Here is a 20,752-nt window from a genome sequence, read left to right on the forward strand (position 1 = left end):
ACACTCACTTTCCAGGTTATGCTCTCTTCTCACTGTTACCACCAGAAAGGAGGTATAGGAGCCTGAGGAGTCACACCATCAGATTCAGGAACAATTGTTACCCCTCAACCATCAGGTTCTTAAATGAGAGGGGATAATTTCACTCAACCTCATTTGGCCCATCACTGAACTGCTCTCACACCCACAACCTGTGGACTCACTTTTAAGGACTCTTAATCACATGTTCTCAACATTTACTTTTTCCTTTTGTGTTTGCAGTTTGCTTTTTTTTGCACGGTGTTTGTCCACCCTACAAGATTACAAGATACTGTTGGTCTTTGGAACAAACATTTAATATATTTCAATATATACTGTATGATACACAAAAATAAAAAAAATTACAAGACATGTTATTCAAATGAGAGGGCATTCAAAAACCTTTGCAAAAATCAATAACATCCCAAGGTCTATTTGTATATAGTCAATGTTTTACAAATTTGCTGTACAGTGCACGTATTTTAATAGAATCGTTCTTTTTTGTCTCTTTCTTCCGTTTTAAGACTTTTAGCAACATCAGAACTTAGCGTCTGCAAGGGTGCTGAAAATTTAGATTGACATCATGAATTTCACATCCAAATCTACAAGCAGCACCTGGAGATCTTTCACTTCCAAATTCAATTTTCCAAGGATCCACTCAGTTACATGAACACTGATCCACATGGGGCTCATCACTGTCCAATTAGTCTCAAAGTCTGCATCCAAACTGATGTTTGAAGTAAAAATACAGTAATTTGTCTTTGAGAATTGATTGTCAATTGATTGAGAATCATTATCTGAGGTACTCTGGAGATTTTTTTCTCTTTGATCTCAACACAACCTTGTTTAAATTCCCTGAAGATACATGACCAGCAGTTGTCCCAGAACTTAATTTCAGATTTCCAGCATCAACAGTACTTTGATTCTGCATTCAGTCTTCTTCGTTGCCAATTTGCTGATGTACACTGGAATCATCATATGCTGTTACACATGACGAAACATTATTTAACAACATTCAACAAATATTTTTATTTGAAAAACAAAAATACAGCAAGAAGTTGCAAAACCAGAAAGTAATGCACCTCAAAAATTCATAATGGTAAACAAGCAAATCGGAATAGCCCCAAAACTCTCTATTTATGGAGCAGGTTAAAACACAAATCAGATGCTATGCAATACAGTTTCTACAAGGAAAGTTACAATAGGAAATATGTACAGAAGGTGACACTGTCAGAACAAATGCAAAAGAGGTGACATTTGCATTGCGGATGCAAATTTCTTATAATTCAGTGTCTTATTTAAGACTATATTTGGTTAAGGTATTTGTTTTAATTCATTGAGGTTGAATGGAATGTTGCTCCTAACTACAAGTGTGCTCACTTGAATCGCTCCTGTAATGTCACTAAACAAATCAAGTAAGTTTGCCTTCCACAATCTGAAGGGACCATTCCATCTGCAACATCTTGACTTAGGCTACATCCACACTAGACCAGATATTTTGAAAATGCCGGTTTCACGTAAAAACGATAGGCATCCAACACTAGGCATTTTTAAAAATATCTCCGTCCACATTGAAATGGAGATTTCAGCAAATCTCCCCCTACTGCTCACGCACAGGACACATCTATCGAAAACAAGCGACATGTTTGGTGTCGAATCTTGCCGTGAAAGACTTGCTGCACGTTTGTTCAGTTATAGACTAGAAAAACTTAAGCTACAGGCAGCAGTTGGCTCTCGCGCAGGAGGACTTAAAACTGAAAAAAAATACTGGAGCATATGGAGGCAACCAACAGGGAGTTCACGGACAGTATGACCCGGCAGATGACAAACATTGAAAAACTGATGAACCCTGTTGCATTAATATAGCACCTTGTTAAATGTATAAAACGTGTCTGCACCAGTATTATCTTGTATTTCCATACAATGTTACATTAGGCTGTTACACATCTATTGTCAGAGAAGTACTTGCATAAATAGGTAAACCACCTTCATACGAGCAAGGACAGAAAACAAGGCAAAGTGAGTATACTTATTTATTCAGTAAGTTATGGGTCAAAGCGTTTGTTGAGTACACTTCTAACTCTTCTGGCTTCAGTCTTGTTGCCGTCTCTTCTGAAATTGTTATGTTGCATTCAGGAAAACAATGAAATGGTGCGCTGCCATCTGACAGCGTTTTCAGATTTCTCCGGTTACCCCGTCCACACTGATCTGCCCAAGCAGCATTTTCAAAATTACACACCTTGGACAGCGTTTCTGAAAAGCTCCAGTTTCAGGGGATAAAAACGCTGTTTTAGTGTGGACGAAGGGTAAAAACAAAGAGAAAAAGCTTCAGTTACGGATTTATCCAGTGTAGTGTGGACGTAGCCTTACTCCGTATTACCTCTTTCACTCCTTTGCATTTTTATCTCTTAACTTCTCATGCATATGTTGCAAACACACCCAATAGGTAGAAAGGATTTAATTAAATTCATTTTGCTCTCGTTATTCAAGACAACGTATTCTCTGCCATGAACAACCACACATTACAGCTCATCAAATTCAGTTACCTGTACCTTTAACTGTCCATTATGTTCCCATTCGTGCCTCTAACTCCTAAACCATTACAATAATGTTCAAAGCAACCTCATTGTAAAAACTGGTACATTTCACCCTAAAAGAAACAAAACTGTATTCAGCAACATCAAGTAATTCTCATTTTCCTCTCTTCTAAACCCAGCTTCCTTTAAAAGACCGAGTATTATCAGCAATTTTTCTTCCACCATCAACTCGTCTGTCATTTATATCATTCTTGCCTTCCACTAAGGGTTTTCCCTTTTGGATATTTCTTCCTTTACTTGCTTCCCTCATTTCAGTTACTCAAATCTCTAACTTTTTACAGCTTAAGTGTCTCACATCTGAACTATGTCTCTGCACGAGCTGCAGCTGTCCAAGAGCTTGGTATTTAATTTTGGAATTCCAGCATCGACCATATTTTGATTTTGCATTCAGTTTTCTTGGTTGATCCCAGATTTTTTTCTTGTTCTGCATATGCATGCATCTTACAATTCAGTTGCTTCTCCAAGTTAATATCAGGTTGGGAAGCTTCTTTTAATTCAAAGCTGTTGACTACTAATGAAAAAAATTTAAGCTGAATTCACTAAATCGCAAATAATGGCACATCAAAATTCTAGAGTTATACATTGTTTGAGTGATGTCCTTTTCCTCCACCCCTGTTGTTAGCACAATGAATAGAAACTAATTTTGAAATCAACAATATTGATATTTCAGTACAATTTCCTTCGCATTTCTTGTTCAAGTAGCTGATAGTCACATCAGGTATGAAAGACTGACTCTTCTGAACATCGGGAAGAGCATTTACCCACTACACGCCCCTTTTCTACATTGGGAACCCCTGCTTACATGGGAGGCCCATTTATTACAATGTCACTACCTCGGAAGTGGCACTACAGGCACAGGAGAAGGGCCGGTGTCCTGTTGAGGTTGAGACAGTGTGCTGATCGGTTGCCGCTCCCTAGCATACACCTAGCTAACGTTCAGTCCCTGGACAATAAGCTGTGTGAACTGACAGCCAGAATCTCCTACCAACTGGAAACAAAAAAATGTAATATTTTGTGCTTCATGAAGACCTGGCTAATGGAGGAGATAACGGATCACGCTATCAAGTCCTCTGGGTTCTCACTGTTCCGGGTTGAACCTCTCTGGGAAGAACAAAGGCGGATATGCTTCATGGTCAATAATGCTCGGTGTAACCCCCTGGTGTGTGCATGCCCTCAAATCCTTTTGTTCCCCAAATCTGGAGAATCTTGTGCTGCTGTGTGGACCTTTCTGGCTGCCTAGGGAGTTATTATCACAGCTATGCGTATTCCATCACAGGCTGATACTGACCTGGCTCTCAAGGAACTGTATGAAACCATCAGCACCCTGGAGACTGCATATCCAGAGGCTGCTTTCATCATTGATGGTGGCTTTAATACAGCGCCACTGTAGAAAGTCTCTCTGAAGTTTTTTTCCAACACATCCAGGTGAGCACATGGGGAGATAGCATACTCGACCACCGCTACTCTCCCTTCTGCAATGCTTACAAAGCACTCCTTCGTCCACCACTTGGAAAGTCCAATCACCCCTCCATCTTGCTTCTGCCAATATACAGGCAGAAGCTGAAACAAGGGTGGCCATTTTTAAAACTGTCAACTGCTAGTCTCCATGCTGCAGGACTGCTTTGATGAAATCTTCCATGATGAGGATGTCTACTGAGCTTCATCCAGAAGTTCACTGAGGATGCTGTCCGCCAGAAATTGGTCAGGGTCTCTCCAAACCAGAAACCCCCGATGAACAGTTCCGTGCAAGCAGCATATGTCATGCGACACAGAGCTTATATTGCCAGTAATCAGCAGGAGCTCAAGAAATGCAGCTACGATCTGCTTAAAGTCATCAAGGCAGCGAAACGACAGTACAGGGAGAAGATCCAGACACAACCCTCCACCAATAACACACACAGCTTATACCAACATCTGCACACCATCGCAGATTTCAAAGCCAAGAGCAGTGGTGTTTGCCAACATTGCTGCCTCTCTCCTAGATGAGAAAAATCTCTTTTTTTTTACACTTGGCTGAATATCGCCAACACTGACCCACCAAACCAACTTCACCTTAGTCATCTCTGAGGCTGAAGTATGCAGGTGTTTCCATTGAGCGACCGTCGCTAGGCTATGGGATTGGACGGCGTCCCAGGGCAGGTACTCAGGATATGCGTGGCACAACTGACAGGTGTGTTTGCAGACATTTTTAATCTCTCCCTCTCCAGTCTCCCTGTGTAGTGCCCTCCTGCTTCACAACATCCACCAAGACCAAGACTGAATGACTGGAGTCCTGTTGCACCCACTTCAATAATAAGCAAACATTTTGAGAGGCTGGTCAAGGACTACATCTGCAGCTTGCTACCACCCACTCTGGACCCCCTACAATTCACCTGCCGACACAACCGATCCACAGATGACACAATAGCCATAGCTCTTCACACCATTCTTACACACCTGAATAAGAGGGATGCTTATGTGAGAATGCTCTTCTTGGACTACAGTTTAGCATTCAACACCATAATTCCCTGCAGGCTTGACAAGAAGTTCTGAGATCCTGGCCTTCACCCTGCCTTGTGCAGCTGGATCCTGGACTTCCGGTCAGATTGCCGCAAGGTGGTAAGAGTAGGTTTCCTCACCTCTACCCCTTAACACAGGTGCACTGTAGGACTTTATCCTTAGAAACCTCCTTTACTCTCTGTATACCCAAGACTGTGTAGTCACCCACAGCTCCAATCTGCGAATTAAAATTGCTGATGATACTACATTGATTGGTCTTATCTTAAATAATAATGAGGCTGCTTACAGAGAAGTCATCACCCTGACACAGTGGTGTCAAGAAAACAAAGTCTCCCTCAATGCTGCAAAAATGAAGGAGCTGGTTGTGGACTACAGGAGGACTGGAGACAGGCTAACCCCTATTGACATCAATGGATCTGGGGTTGAGAGGGTGAACAGCTTTAAGTTCCTCGACTTACAAATCACCAAGAATCTCACGGGTTCTGTACACACCAGCTGTGTGGTGAAAAAAGTACATCAGAGCCTCTTTCACCTCAGACACTTGAGGAAGTTAGGTATGGGTCCCCACATCCAAAGAACTTTTTAAAGGGGCACAACTGAGAGCATCCTAGCTGGCTACATCACTGCCTGGTATGGGAACTATACTTTTCTCAATTGCAGGACTCTACAGAGAGTGGTGAGGACAGCCCAGCACATCTGTAGATGTGATCTTTCCACTATTCAGGAGATTTACAGAGACAGGTGTGTAAAAAGGGGCCGAAGGGTCACTGGGGACCCAAGTCACCCCAACCGCTCCAGCTGCTACCATCCAGGAAATGGTACTGCAGCATAAAAGCCAGGACCAACAGGCTCTGGGACAACTTCTTCCACCAGGCCAACAGACTGATTAATTCACACTGACGCAATTGTATTTTGGTTATAGTGACCACCCTGTTGCACATACTAGTTATTACAAATTACTATAAATTGCACATTGCACATTTAGATGGAGACGTAATTGCAAAGATTTGTGTGAGTGAGATGCAAGAAATAAAGCCAATTCAATTCTTCAATTAATGATAACACACATGAATAATATCTGCATATGCAAAAGAAAAAAGCTTGAAAGCTTAAATTGTGAGCTTGTGGCGACCCACTCCCTAGCGCACTCGAACCGGCTCACAAATAGCCAGCGCAAAGGCTGGCATAAAGGCCAGTCCCAAAAGGGCGCAAGTCTGCTTCACCAACAAGGGGAAAAGCCCGCGCAGGACTGTGAATACGTGCCCCCTACAGCATCCGCGCACGGGACAGGACTGTTAATACGTGCCCCCTACAGCATCCGCGCCCGGGGAGGGCGGGATCAGGGAGGCTTTAAAGCGAGGCCGCGAAGTTCGAATAAAATCTATTTTAACTGCAGTTTACCGACTCCGTGTCGTTATTTCAGCGTTGCGTGTAGCACACCGCTACAATTGGTGACCCCGATGGTCCAAACGATATTTGGGCCGAAGATGACCAACGCCGCATCTCTTCATGCAGTTTCGTTGAAACTGCCAAGCTTCTGGACGCTGCGACCTCACCTATGGTTCCAGCAAGCAGAAGCCCAATTCCACGTTCAGCAGATAACCTCGGAGGACACACGTTACTACTACGTGGTGAGCTCCCTCGATCAGGACACAGCGGCCCAGGTTGAGGAGTTCATACAGTCTCCCCCAGCAGACGGCAAATACACAGAATTCAAAGCCCTGCTCATAAGGACTTTCGGACTCTCACGGCGCGAGCGGGCTGCCCGCTTACTGCACCTGGATGATTTGGGAGACAGACCTCCATCAGCTTTAATGAATGAGATGTTGTCTCTGGCCAGAGGACACAAACCCTGCCTCATGTTTGAGCAGGCATTCCTGGAGCAGCTGCCCGAGGACATACGCCTGCTGCTGTCCGACGTGGATTTCAGCGACCCCCGGAAGGTGGCGGCCCGGGCGGACTTGCTGTGGAATGCCAAGAAGGAGAGTGGGGTGTCCGTCGCACAGATCACCAGGCCACGCTCCCAGCGGCAAACCAGACCAGGCCCGGCCACAGAGCCCGCTAACCCCAGAGGCAGGGGTGAGGAGACCAACGAACAATGGTGCTTCTACCACCAGCGGTGGGGCGCAGAAGCCCGCCACTGTCACCCGCCCTGCAAGTTCCAGGGAAACGCCAGGGCCAGCCGCCGCTGATGGCTACGGCAGCTGGCCATCGGGATAGCCTCCTGTATGTGTGGGACAAGCGGTCGGGACACCGTTTTTTGGTCGACACCGGTGCCAAGATCAGCGTCTTACCTCCGACGAGTTACGACACCCGCAACAGGGCACCGGGTCCCACCCTGAGGGCCGTGAACGACAGCACAGTAAGGACCTATGGCATCCGTACAGTGCAGCTACAGTTCGGCTCCAGCCGGTTCACGTGGGACTTCACCCTGGCCGCCATAGCCCAACCGCTTCTGGGTGCAGATTTTTTGCAGTCTCACAGCCTGCTGGTCGACCTGCCGAGGCAGAGACTGGTCCGCGCCGAGACCTTTCAAACGTTCTCCCTGGGAGAAGCCCAGTTGCCAGCCCCACACCTCGACTCCATCACGCTGTCCGACTACGACTTCACCAGAGTCCTGGCGGATTTCCCATCGGTTCTGGCACCGCAGTTCACGGCAGCCATGCCCAGACACGGCGTACAGCACCACATCCCGACCCAGGGACTACCCCGCCACACCCGTGCTCGAAGGCTTCCCCCGGACAAGCTCCGACTGGCGAAGGAGGAGTTCAAGAGGGTGGAGGAATTAGGGATCATACGGCAGTCCGACAGCCCATGGGCCTCCCCCTTGTACATGGTGCCCAAAGCGACAGGGGGCTGGAGACCATATGGCGACTGCCGCAGGCTGAACGAGGCTACAACACCGGACCGCTACCCTGTGCCGCACATTCAGGACTTTGCAGCAAACCTGCACGGCGCACGGATCTTCTCCAAGGTAGACCTCGTCCGGGGATACCATCAAATCCCGATGCATCCGGACGACGTCCCCAAAACGGCACTCATCACCCCGTTCGGCCTTTTCGAGTTCCTCCGCATGCCGTTCGGCCTGAAGAATGCCGCACAGACGTTTCAGCGGTTAATGGACGGGGTGGGACGCGACCTGGACTTCGCTTTCATCTATTTGGACGACATCCTCATAGCCAGCAGCAGTCGTCAGGAGCATCTGTCCCACCTCCGTCAACTCTACGTCCGACTGAGTGAATACGGCCTGACAATCAACCCGGCCAAATGCCAGTTCGGGCTCGACACCATCAACTTCCTGGGCCACAGGATCACTACAGACCGGGCAACCCCTCTGCCCACTAAGGTAGACGCAGTCCGCCATTTCCCCTGACCCACCACAATCCAAGGCCTTCAGGAATTCGTGGGTATGGTAAATTTCTACCACCGCTTCCTCCCTTCAGCTGTCCGAATCATGCGCCCCCTGTTCGCCCTGATGTCGGGTCCGGGCAAGGACATTACCTGGGACGAGGAGTCTGCTGCCACTTTCATTAAAACGAAAGAAGCCTTGGCAAACGCCGCGATGCTACTGCACCCCAGAATGGACGTCCCTACCACCCTCACAGTGGACGCATCTAACACGGCAGTCAGTGGAGTACTGGAGCAACTCATCGAGGGTCGCTGGCAACCCCTGGCGTTTTTCAGCAAACACCTGCGACCACCCGAGCTCAAATACAGTGCTTTCGACCGGGAACTGTTGGCGCTACACCTGGCAATCCGGCATTTCAGGTACTTCTTAGAAGGTAGGCCCTTCACCGCGTTCACGGACCACAAGCCGCCTACCTTTACATTCATGAAGGTGTCCGATCCCTGGTCGTCCTGCCAGCAGCGCCATCTGTCCTACATCTCTGAATACACGACGGATGTCCGGCACGTCTCGGGTAAGGACAATGTCGTGGCGGACGTGCTCTCTCGCCCCAACATTCATGCTCTTTCTCAAGGGGTAGACTTTGAGGCACTGGCAGAGGCGCAGCAGGCAGACGAGGAGATCCCTAGTTACAGAACCGCAGTCTCTGGTTTGCAGCTCCAGGACCTCCCCGTAGGCCCAGGTGAGAGGACCCTACTCTGTGACATCACCACCGGCCAACCCTGCCCCGTCGTCCCGGCACCCTGGCGGCGGCACGTTTTCGACTCCATTCATAACTTAGCGCACCCCTGCATCAGGACAACTGTCCGGATGGTCTCCAACCGGTTCGTTTGGCACGGACTCCGCAAGCAAGTTAGTGAATGGGCCAAAACGTGCATGCACTGCCAGACGGCCAAGGTGCAGCGGCACACCAAAGCTCTGCCGCAGCAGTTCCACCCCACCCACCGGCATTTCGACCACATTCATGTGGATATTGTGGGCCCCCTGCCAGTGTCGCACGGAGTGTGGCACCTTCTCACTATCGTGGACCGGTTCACCAGATGGCCAGAGGCGATCCCGCTCACCGACACCACCTCCGAATCTTGCGCCCGGGCACTGATCGCCACCTGGGTATCCTGCTTTGGTGTATCGGCCCACATTACCTCCGACAGAGGCGCCCAGTTCACCTCCGGCCTGTGGTCAGCTATGGCCAGCCTTTTGGGGACACAGCTGCACCACACAACTGCCTACCATCCACAGTCGAACGGCCTGGTGGAGCGTTTCCACTGTCACCTAAAGTCGTCTCTCATGGCCCGCCTGAGAGGGGCTAACTGGGTGGACGAGCTTCCCTGGGTCCTACTCGGCATCCGCACGGCGCCCAAAGACGATCTGCACGCCTCGTCGGCCGAGTTGGTGTACGGCGCACCCCTGGTCGTCCCCGGGGAGTTCATACCAGCCCCAAGGGGGCACGAGGAAGAACCCGCAGCATTCCTGGGCAGACTACGCGAGAGGCTTGGCAACCTGGCCCCCATACCCACTTCGCAGCATGGGCAGAACCCGACCTGCGTACCCAAAGACCTGCAGAACCGTAAGTTTGTGTTTGTACGAAGGGACGGGCATCGGCCACCGCTACAGTGGCCCTACGAGGGGCCGTTTACGGTGATCAGGAACAACGGGTCCCTGTTCGTGCTGGACGTTGGGGGGAGAGAGGAGGTTTTCACGGTGGACCGAGTCAAACCGGCCCATGTGGACGTGGCGCAACCAGTCGAGTTTCCGGCACCGCGGTGCAGAGGCAGACCTCCCAAACAGGGTCCGGCCCAGACTGTGGACATTGGGGGGGTGGGGGGGGGGGGGGCGTGTATCACCAGTTCTGGGGGTGGGGGGGGGGGGGGGGGGGAGGGTTATGTGGTGACCCACTTCCTAGTGCACTCGAACTGGCTCACAAATAGCCAGCGCACCGGCATAAAGGCCAGTCCCAAAAGGACACCAGGTCTGCTTCACCAACAAAGGGAAAAGCCCGTGCAGGACTGTGAATACGTGCCCCCTACAGTATCCGCGCCCGGGGAGGGTGGGATCAGGGAGGCTTTAAAGCAAGGCCGCGAAGTTCGAATAAAATCTTTTTTAACTGCAGTTTACCGACTCCCTGTCGTTATTTCAGCGCTGCATGTAGCACACCGCTACAAGCTCTTCAAACATCATAGAATCTCATTTCCAAATCATTGAGAAACAAATCCGAATTAAAAGTGGTAGAAACCTTCACTTTCATGTTTCTTTAATACTGAAAAGCATGTTTAATACTTTCTCCTTCCTCAGTAACAGATTAAGCAAGCCAAAATATGTTAGGTTTAACCATCCTCTATGCCATCTAACATCTGCAAAATTTAGTTTATTCCAGAATAGTTGCATAGAATAGCATAGGCAGCATAGGATAAATGGATCTCTTTGCAATTTTTTTCTTTGCGAGTCCTCAACCAAGTAAAGGCTATGCTGAGTCTATGCTGAGCATGCACATTTCACCAACTGCCGCAGTGAAGCATTATAACTGGTCTCATTGTTTGCACACAAGAACATTGAAGACACTCTTCCTGTTCACCATTATTTTCCAGTGAGTGCCACGGGACAGAATAAACATTTTAAAGCAGCATTCAATTCAGTTAAACAGAAGTAATTTGAAGAATGAAATAAATACAGCCCATCAGAACCTTCAAATAAGCAAAGGATAACCCAGTCACTTGATGGGATTTTATATATTTTGTCTTAAAGAATTGACAAAAGTACAACATGTGTGGACTGTTTTCTAAATGGGGAGCAAAATCAGAAATCAGAGGGGTAAAGGGTCTTGGGAGTCCTAATGCAGGATTCCATGAAGGTCATCCTTGCAGGTTTAGTCTGTAGTAAGGAAGACAAATGCAATGTTAATATTCATTTCATGAGCACTAGAGTACAAAAGACCGCACTTGAAATATGGTAAACAGTTTTGGGTCCCTTACCTAAGAAAAGATGTGCTGGGTCTGGACAGCAAGCAGAGGAGGCTCATGAGAATAATCCCAGGAATTAAAGAGTTAACGTATGATGATCATTTGATGGCTTTGGGTTTGTGCTCGCTGGAGTTTTGAAATAAAGGGGAGAATTTCATTGAAACCTATCAAATATTGAAAAGTACTAGTCATGGAGAGTGGGAAAGTCCAAGACCAGGGGTCACAGCCTGAAAAAAATAATAATGTCCCTGTAGAACAGGGATAAGAAGGAATTTCTTTAGCTAGAGGTAGTGAATCTGTGGTATTCATTGTCTCTGATGGTTGTGGAGGCCAAGTCACTGTGCATATTTAAAGTGGATCTTGATAGATTGTTGATTAGTAGGGGTGTCAAAGGTTACAGGGAGAAGGCAGGAGAATGGGGTTGAGGGGGAGAATAAATCAGCCATGACGAAATGGCAGAGCAGACTTGATGAGCCGAGTGGCCCAATTCTGCTCCTATGTCTTATGGTCAAAAATGCCAAAGGAAATATCGTAAAAATCTATTCCTTGTCTAGTAATTGTCCTTCAAAAAAATCATTTCAGAATTGAGATGTCATGGTCGTGTAGCAGTTAGCATGACATAATGACAGAATGTAATAAAGAGGCTGTACTTTCTCCCTGTGACTGCATGTTTTTTTTTTTGAGGTATTTTGAAGTCCTTCCACATTCCAAAGACATGTATATGGATTGTAGGTTAATTGGTCACATGGGTGTAATTGGGTAGTATGGGGTCACTGGGCAAGAAGGCCTGCTACCGCACTTTATTCTGTGTAATTTAATAATGGTTCTTATGAAAGTAATTATCAAATGAATCTGTTTGAAACAAAGAAAGGATGGCAATATTTTCCATCAAAAAAACAGGGAAAAGGCGTTTTAAAAGCACTTTTTCTCTTGAGGAAAATGTACAAGTAAATGAGTCATGTTTAAAATGATATGCCATTTATTTCTGTTCAACACATTAGCTTAAATTAAACAATTCAAGTAATTTTGATGTCTGAAATTTAGTCCACATAATACAAAATACAATTCTCCGATCAAGATAAAAATGCTCCCCTAGACACCAATTTTTGCTTACCACTGATGCCTTGAATTTTAAAACAACCTCACCTCTGTTTCTGAACTTATCATACGTGTTGTTACTCCTACAGTGTAAATTCCTCCATTTGCATCTTCATGGATTTTAATGTTTGACTTTTTGTGTCTTGCCTCAAGGTCACGAATTGAATCAAACAGATCTAGAATTTCTTCATTATAAAGCTAGAAGAAATGAAATATAATACAACTTCAAAATTTGCTTTTAAACGTCCAGTGTCAGCATGGGAAATAAGGTACTTAAAAAACTGATTAAGACTATGACACAAGATGAGGCTTGCTGGTGATTAAAACAGCTTTGTTTCCGCTGTGGTTTAAGAAAAAAAGGTAAATCAATAAGCAAGGAATTCCCATTTTTAAAAAAAAGCCAGATGCCTCTCGCATACATTTTTTTCTTCTGTACTATTCATTTCAACTTCAAACCTCAGTGTTATTTTTGGCCACCTCTGCTTTGAGTTTCTTTTTCCTAATTCTGAAATACTACGCCCTTCTCACACTCTTTCTTAGGTCATCTTGTCCAAAGTTGCAACATAGCCTCATTTAATCCAGGCCGGCGCATTAACTCCTTGATATTTCACCTTCCTTTAACACTTTTATTTACCCAAATACAACCTAATGTTTGATGGCAATCCTAGAAACATTCTAGGTTCCTGATTATTACTTCAAAAACAATTTTCTCAACTATTTGAAGATGCAGTAAATTCTCTTTTGTTTTTAAAAAGAGCATTGATTGAATTGAAATTTATCATATCAGTTGCTTACCTTTCAAAAATATGCACAACCTCCAAATCAATTCTCTAATTTACAAACCTTGAAATGTTAGAAATAAGTCTAATTAAATTAAGGTAAACCAAGAGCAGCAGATCCTATCTTAATTAATTACATACCTCAAGAAATTGAGCACTGACTTTAAACTCTGGTGGTGGCAGTCCTTGTTCAACAGCAGTACGCTTTTTTTCCTCAATACCACAGTAAAGGTGTTTGACAGCACGTGGAATCATACCATGCTCAGCATCCGTGATGTTAACATCAAATCCAGTCCCCATGGTATACGTCTTCCCAGACCCCGTCTATAAAAGGTAACAATTTGCCTTAATTAATTACAAACTATCCGACACTTCACAAAAGATTCAGTTTTCATCTGGATTCAAATTGGCTTTATTGGCACAATACTGATGAACTCTCCCTAAATCGTTAGCTCCATGGTTCAGATTCTCAAACTATTCACAAGAATACATTATGGCAGAATGCCATGCTTTCAATGTTAATTTCACCTTGAAGAATGTAAACTATGCCAAGTAACTTTCGTGATATTTCAAGAGGCAAAGGCTGATTGAACATTTGTGCTCTTCAGCAAGATTACTCAACTAAGTTATTAAATGTCTGCACTGATTTACTGCCTCAATCAGCACTATTGTGGACAACAGCATTTTTAAAAAGTACAATATAACACTCACTTGGCCATAGGCTAGAACAGTGGCATTATAACCTTCCAAGCAGCCATCAATAAGTTTTTCTACACACTTCAGATAGACCTCTTCTTGCTGAGTTTCCATGTCAAAAACAAAGTCAAAAGTGAATGCTTTATCCTTTCCAAGAACAACTTGGGGCTCTCCGGGTATAACCGATGTACAGATATGGCATCCCTCTATCTTCTCTTTAGCCAGCTGTGGACGAATTCTGCACAAATAGAAAGGAATAGTTAACAAGATATCCAACTGGTTTAGGGACATGAAAATTTCATGATTATATCGCAATTGGTGCTTCAAGCACATCTACCAAAAACCAATTTGACTACATTAAGGAAGAGGACTTCAATTTTTCAACCAGTGATCCAAGACTAAATTTTGCAAAATGATGTAGAAATGCTCCAGAAGTACAAGTATTTTAATTTTTTCTTAAGAAATCCCATAGCCATACAAACAGAAGGCAGAGTGAGGCTTTCCCAACAGGAACAAATCTTGACTTTAAACATTTAATCCTTCCTCACAATGAAGAAAATCTCTCATTCCTTGCCAGCAAAGACTAAGACAATCAAAACTGAGCAATCAGAGCTCATCTTAATAGTCACGAGCTGACAAAATTTTAATTTCCCTAATTTAAAGTCTGAAGAGCAAATATATGAAGGAAAATGGCAAGTGCACCATTACTGTATTACACTGGTAAGGGCGTGATTTTCTCCTTTTATTCTTTAATGGAATGTAAACATTACAGGCCAAGGTCACCATTTACTGTCTCTCTCACCTATTGCAACACAGGAGGAGAATGTTTGTCCTATCAAGCCCATAATCAATGCCAGGAAAGCAATTTTGACTCCCCTTACAGACCTCTAACCTATCCTTCCTTTCTCACACACCCATCAATTCCCCTTAGATCTTTTTTGCCAATTACCAATACATAGCAAGGCGGTAATATACAATAGTACCGTAGATGTCGGATTATAAGCCGCTACTTTTTTCCCACATTTTGAACAGCTTTGAACTCTGCGGCCTTTAATACGGTGCGGCTAATGCATGGTTTTTTTCATGCCGCCAAAAACATTTTGCCTCGTAACAGTAGACCAATAAAGTTGATGAGTAGTTCACAGAGGTCCAATGAAATTGTACGATAAATCAAGCGCACTTTCACAATTAAATTATTGTATATCAGTCATTTGTACTCACCCTCATCAACATGGAAAACACTCAAAGAAAAGCATTGTGCTGCCTTTATGGCAGTTATTTAGTTTATAATATTTTCGCTTAGTAATTCATTTGTTAGTATTTTCTAGTTAAAGTTAGAAGTGTTTTAACTATATTTGTTTTCTGTACTACATCGCGGGATGCTATGACGTCACACCCGGTTTCGCCGTGTCTTGTGGGAAAAATGCCAGTTTGCGATAAACAGGAAGGAGGGGGGGGAGCGCATTACGCGAGCGGCACTGGATCTGAGCGAACGCTGCTTTTAAGTTAAAGGCGATCAATAACTTTTCCTGGTAGGCTGCAGTATATATATTTTTTACCAGTCGTTAGGAGATATTGGAATGTTGTTCAGTAAAAAAGTATACGCAACGTATATTTAAAAGTAGCCGCGTTACAGGCACGGTTCGAAAAAAAGCATTTGCAATATGTATTTGTTTATGTTACCATATGGATTTAATTAAAAGTTAAAAAATCCTCACGTGTAATATCTTTCTGTGTAAATATCTCATATTACAACATGGGACACCTGCAGCCGAAAATCCGGTGAGGCCGAAAATCCGGTGCGGCCTGTACAAGTAAAAAATTGATTTTCTTTCTAAAATTAGAGCCAGCGGCTTTTAATCAGGTGCGCTCTGTAGTCCGGAATCTACGGTAAGTAATCGTCCAACAGATCTTTCGAATGCAAGTTACAACCAGAGCACCCAGCAGAAAAATCATTAGGTCAGAGACATCAGGAAGCTCCACACGAATAGCATCTGATAAAATGCTGGACTGCTGAGCATTGCCCATGATCAAACATGAAAATATCTGCAGATGCTGGAAATCCAGGAAACGCACACAACAAAGTAGCATCTATGGAAAAGATTAAACAGTCAACGTTTTGGGCCGAGACCCTTCATCAGAACGGAAATAAAAGAGGCTAGTGGGGTGGTAGGTAACCCCTTCTCCACCACTTTATCTCTTTCAACAATCAACCTCCTATCTCTTTACTTCACCCCTCAACCCCTCCCGGTTTCACCCATCACCTATCACAGTGTACTTCGTCCTCCCCTCTCCTCACCTTCTTGCTGACCTCAACTTTTTGTCCAGTCCTGATGAAGAGCCTCAGCCTGAAACATTGACTATAAAACTAGTAAAAGTCACAAACTTTGGGAAATTTGCCAAAGCAGCTTCCCTTGACTGATATAGATCATCATGCATATATTGTTTATAAAACCCATGATATGCTGGTAGTAGGTGTGTATGCAGAAGTGGTCATGGAAATTTGTGTACATGTATTTGTGGGATATGTAGAACAACCTTTCAGTCCAATTTAGGCTGTAGCTCAATTCTTTTACTGGTATATCAATGTCTGCATTGGTGCTGCTTTCTAGGCATATACAGAACACATTTCATTACTTAAATTGTCAGCTTCCACCCTGCTCTCACTTCTGTTGAGTCAATTCTGACCCTTCATTTTCTTTTCTGAACTTCTAGGTTCAGCTCAAGAGACACACTAGCAACCAACATCCCAAGCATACAGACTCCTTGACTATACAGCTGCCTTGACTATATATCCACTCTATTCTCTCATGTCCTCTGTGCCCATCATAACTACTCCTACAGCAAAACATTTCACACAAATGTCTTTGCTTTTCCTGTGACAATGGTCCTCTACCATAGTTACAGTACTAGAATGAGTTTCAGCTAGTCTAAATGTTTAAGTAAAAATAGAAAATGCTGAGAGCACTGAGGTCAGAGCAACATGTGTGGAAAGAGAAACAAGTTAGTGCTTCAGATCCAAGACCTTTTGTCCATTCTGAGAAAGAAAGAAAACAAGTCAGTGATTAGTAGATAAGGAGTAGATAAGGAGGAGTAGAATAAAAATTAATCTCTCTGATACAGTAAGACCAAATGAGTTAATATCGTAACAGGAACAGTTAAGATTTGATGATACAAATAAAAACTGATCTAAAATTATGACAGATAAAAATTGCCTATACTGATGCAGTGAGATGAGTGAGTGACCTAAAGCTGGAGAATTTAAGTAAGACTGGAAAGCTATGACATACACTGTCATAAGAGCAGCTATTGAACTACTGCAATTGTACAAAAACTCACAATCACAATATGCGGGTGGAGAGGGCTAGTAAATTACAGTGGCAGCCAAATAGTTGCTCAGAGGGCACTGCATTTAATGCTCAAATGCAAGCAACATGATTTTTCCAGCAACAAAATCCTCAAGGACAAAGCAAGTCAGGCAGCATCTATGGAAGAAAATGGACAGTTGACCTTTCAGGTCAAAACCCTTCCTCAGGACCAACAGTCTTTCTTGTGTCTCCAACTTGATTCCTCTGTTTGCAAAGCTAGCGGATTCTTCAAGGTTATCCATCTGTAGTATTAAATCAGATTTCTTCTCCACAGATGGCATCTGATCTGTTGAGTATTTCAGCATTCTTCATTTAGTTCTCGGTCTCAACACAATCAGTTGCATTTAACAACTTTTACACATTTCTTTGGTTACTCTTTCACTAATTGCCTGCATTAAATCTATCAGACAGCTCCAGAAAAAGTACAATTGCCTTGGAACACTTGACCTCACCTAAACAAATATTTCATTTGTCTTAATTATCCTTCTCCTGTCAACTTTACCACTTAAAATATTCTTGTTTTCACTCTTCCCACTTCTCACAGCTTGGAGTCTAAAGCATAAACATTCTCCTCCCTCATCCTCCAGAGTTCCTGAGGTGTTTTCTGGAATTTGTTTTCATTTATATATTTGTCAGACTCTGAGTTTTGGCATTTACACAGTGCTAAATGTAGAAGGAAACAATTCTGATCAGGTGGTATTAAACACTGTATTGGCAGAGCTGCACTAATGGATGCAAGCCGGGGTGTTCCAGCAGACTTCCGATTTATGCCCTGTCAGATCCAGCCTCTGATCTGGTTTGGTAGCTATAGAATTTATTGGGCTGGTTTAGTTCAGAGATAGCAACTGCAGGTCTATCTTGATATGAATTATCAGGGATTGCATGAAGTGAAGACCAAATGAACACACTGGGATTCAGCAACAAACACAAGTTTAAACAAAATTATAGCAATGTACAGTCGGTTGGGAAACAGCTATAAAGTTAATGTTACAAATATAATCAACTACACAGATACTCTCTGACCTACTGAGTATCTCCAGCAATTTGTGTTGATGCAATTACCATCAACAGTGGTAGGTTCAAAAATATCTTAGAAATGGTAACTAAAACACACAGCTAAACAATAAAGGAAAAGAAATAAGATTAACTAGATAACTGATACAAATCCAATTAACTCCTGAAACTTCAATGACTAACTAAGAATTTGGAGAAAATGTGACAGGGATTTTAAATGAAAAACAAGGAGGGACAAGAAAAGAAAATTCAATAGGATTCTCCAAACTAATGCGAAATGCAATAAATGTAATGTTAATATTTCAAATTCCTCAGTAGAAAAACTAAGGATACGTCCACACTAGACCGGATAATTTTGAAAACGCTGGTTTCACATAAAAACAATAGGCATCCACACGAGGCATTTTAAAAAATATCTCTGTCCACATTAAAACGGATATTTCATCGAATCTCCTCCTACTGCGCATGCGCAGGACACATCTACTGAAAACAAGGGACATGTTTGGTGTTGAATCTCGTCGTTTAAGACTTGGTGCGTGTTTGTTCAGTTACAGATTAGAAAAACTTAAACGACGGACAGCTGTTGCCTCTCGCACAGGAGGACTTAAAACTGAAAAAAAATATTACTGGAGCGTATGGAGGCAACCAACAGGGAGTATGACAGTATGACGCGGCTGACGACGGACATTGAAAAACTGATGAACTCTGTTGAATTAATAAAGCCCCTTGTTAAATGTATAAAACATGTCTGCATCAGTATTATCTTGTATTTCCATACAATGTTACATTAGGCTGTTACACATCTATTGTCAGAGAAGTACTTGCATAAATAGGTAAACCACCTTCATACGAGCAAGGATAGAAAACAGGGCAAAGTGAGTATATTTATGTATTCAGTAAGTTATGGGTCAAAGTATTTGGTGAGTACATTTCTAACTCGTCTGGCTTCAGTTTCGTTGCTGTCTGTTCTGAAATTGTTAGGTTGCGTTCAAGAAAACAATAAAATGGCACGCTGCCGTCACCATCTGTTCCGGTACATCATGACTGCGTTTTTAGATTTCTCCGGTTACCTTGTCCACACTGCTCTGGCCAATCCGGTGTTTTCAAAATTACACACTCTGGAGAGCGTTTCTGAAAAACTCAATTTTCGGGGGATGAAAATGCCTTTTTAGTGTGGATGGAGGGTAAAATGAAGAGAAAAAGCCTCCGTTATGGATTTATCTGGTGTCTGGACGTAGCCTAAAATGACAAGATAATTTTGCAAGTGTTAACAACCTGCAAATGATTAGGTTTGGAACGATGTGAATCAACAAGGTATGCACATCACTAAATAACAATCTTGGATCCTAGTGCTGCCTCAAGACCAAAATAATAATCCTGATATAGTCATTCAACTAGCAATCATGTTTTCATCTACATACTTGGAAGCAGGACTCTGTTCCAACAAGAATTTTATTACTGATTGCCAAGGAGCATCATCTCTTCATGAATCTATTTTTTTGCATTTAAAACATTACAACTTAAACATCAAATAGTTTAAAAACATGCACAAATTTTATGTAGCCCAGAAACTAATTAAAAACTAATTTTTAACTCTCTGGAACATGTGTGGCAGTCAGGTGGGAGAGAAATAAAAAAAACAAGTTCTTTCATTTATTGTATCATGTTTCTTGGATTTATTGTGTATATGCACAAGAAACTTAATCTCAGGGTTGTATATGGTAAAATACAAGTACTTTGATAATAAATTTACTTTGAACGTTGGGTATCTTTCTTGGATTCTTATCTAAATCAATGCTGCTTTACTATGTATTGGCCTATTACCGTAGATTCCGTACTACAGAGCGCACCTGATTAAAAGCCGCAGGCTCTAATTTTAGAAAGAAAATCAATTTTGTACTTGGTGAAGCCTCACCGGATTTTAAGCCGCAGGTGTCCCACGTTGTAATATGAGATATTTACACAGAAAGATATTACACGTGAAGATTTTTTTAACTTTTAATTAAATCCGTATGGTAACATAAACAAATACATATTGCAAATGCTTTTTTTCGAACCGTGCCTGTAACACGGCTACTTTTAAATATACATACGTATCGGTAACACACAAATTACGTTGCGTGTACTTTTTTACTGAACAGTGCACAAACAACATTCCAATATCTCCTAACGACTGGTAAAAAAATATATACTGCAGCCTACCAGGAAAAGTTATTGATCGCCTTTAACTTAAAAGCAGCGTTTTCGCTCGGGTCTAATGCGCTCCCCCCCACCTTTCCGTTTATCGCAAACCGGTATTTTCCCACAAGACGCGGCGAAACCG

General features: G+C 43.5%; 1 protein-coding gene across 5 annotated transcripts in view; it reads right to left on the bottom strand.

Annotated features, from left to right (window-relative positions):
- Positions 1–20,752, bottom strand: part of kif21a (kinesin family member 21A) — a 138,300-nt gene that overhangs the window by 87,327 nt on the left and 30,221 nt on the right. For all 5 annotated transcript variants that reach the window (XM_073066261.1, XM_073066260.1, XM_073066259.1 and 2 more), the window contains exons 2-4: positions 14,063–14,285; positions 13,493–13,675; positions 12,621–12,770 (exon numbers count right to left, since the gene is read on the bottom strand). In XM_073066261.1, coding sequence (XP_072922362.1) covers positions 12,621–12,770; positions 13,493–13,675; positions 14,063–14,285 — 556 coding nt within the window. The remainder of the gene's footprint in view (positions 1–12,620; positions 12,771–13,492; positions 13,676–14,062; positions 14,286–20,752) is intronic.

The sequence above is a fragment of the Hemitrygon akajei genome, chromosome 14, assembly GCF_048418815.1.
Source record: "Hemitrygon akajei chromosome 14, sHemAka1.3, whole genome shotgun sequence".
Lineage (NCBI taxonomy): Eukaryota > Metazoa > Chordata > Chondrichthyes > Myliobatiformes > Dasyatidae > Hemitrygon > Hemitrygon akajei.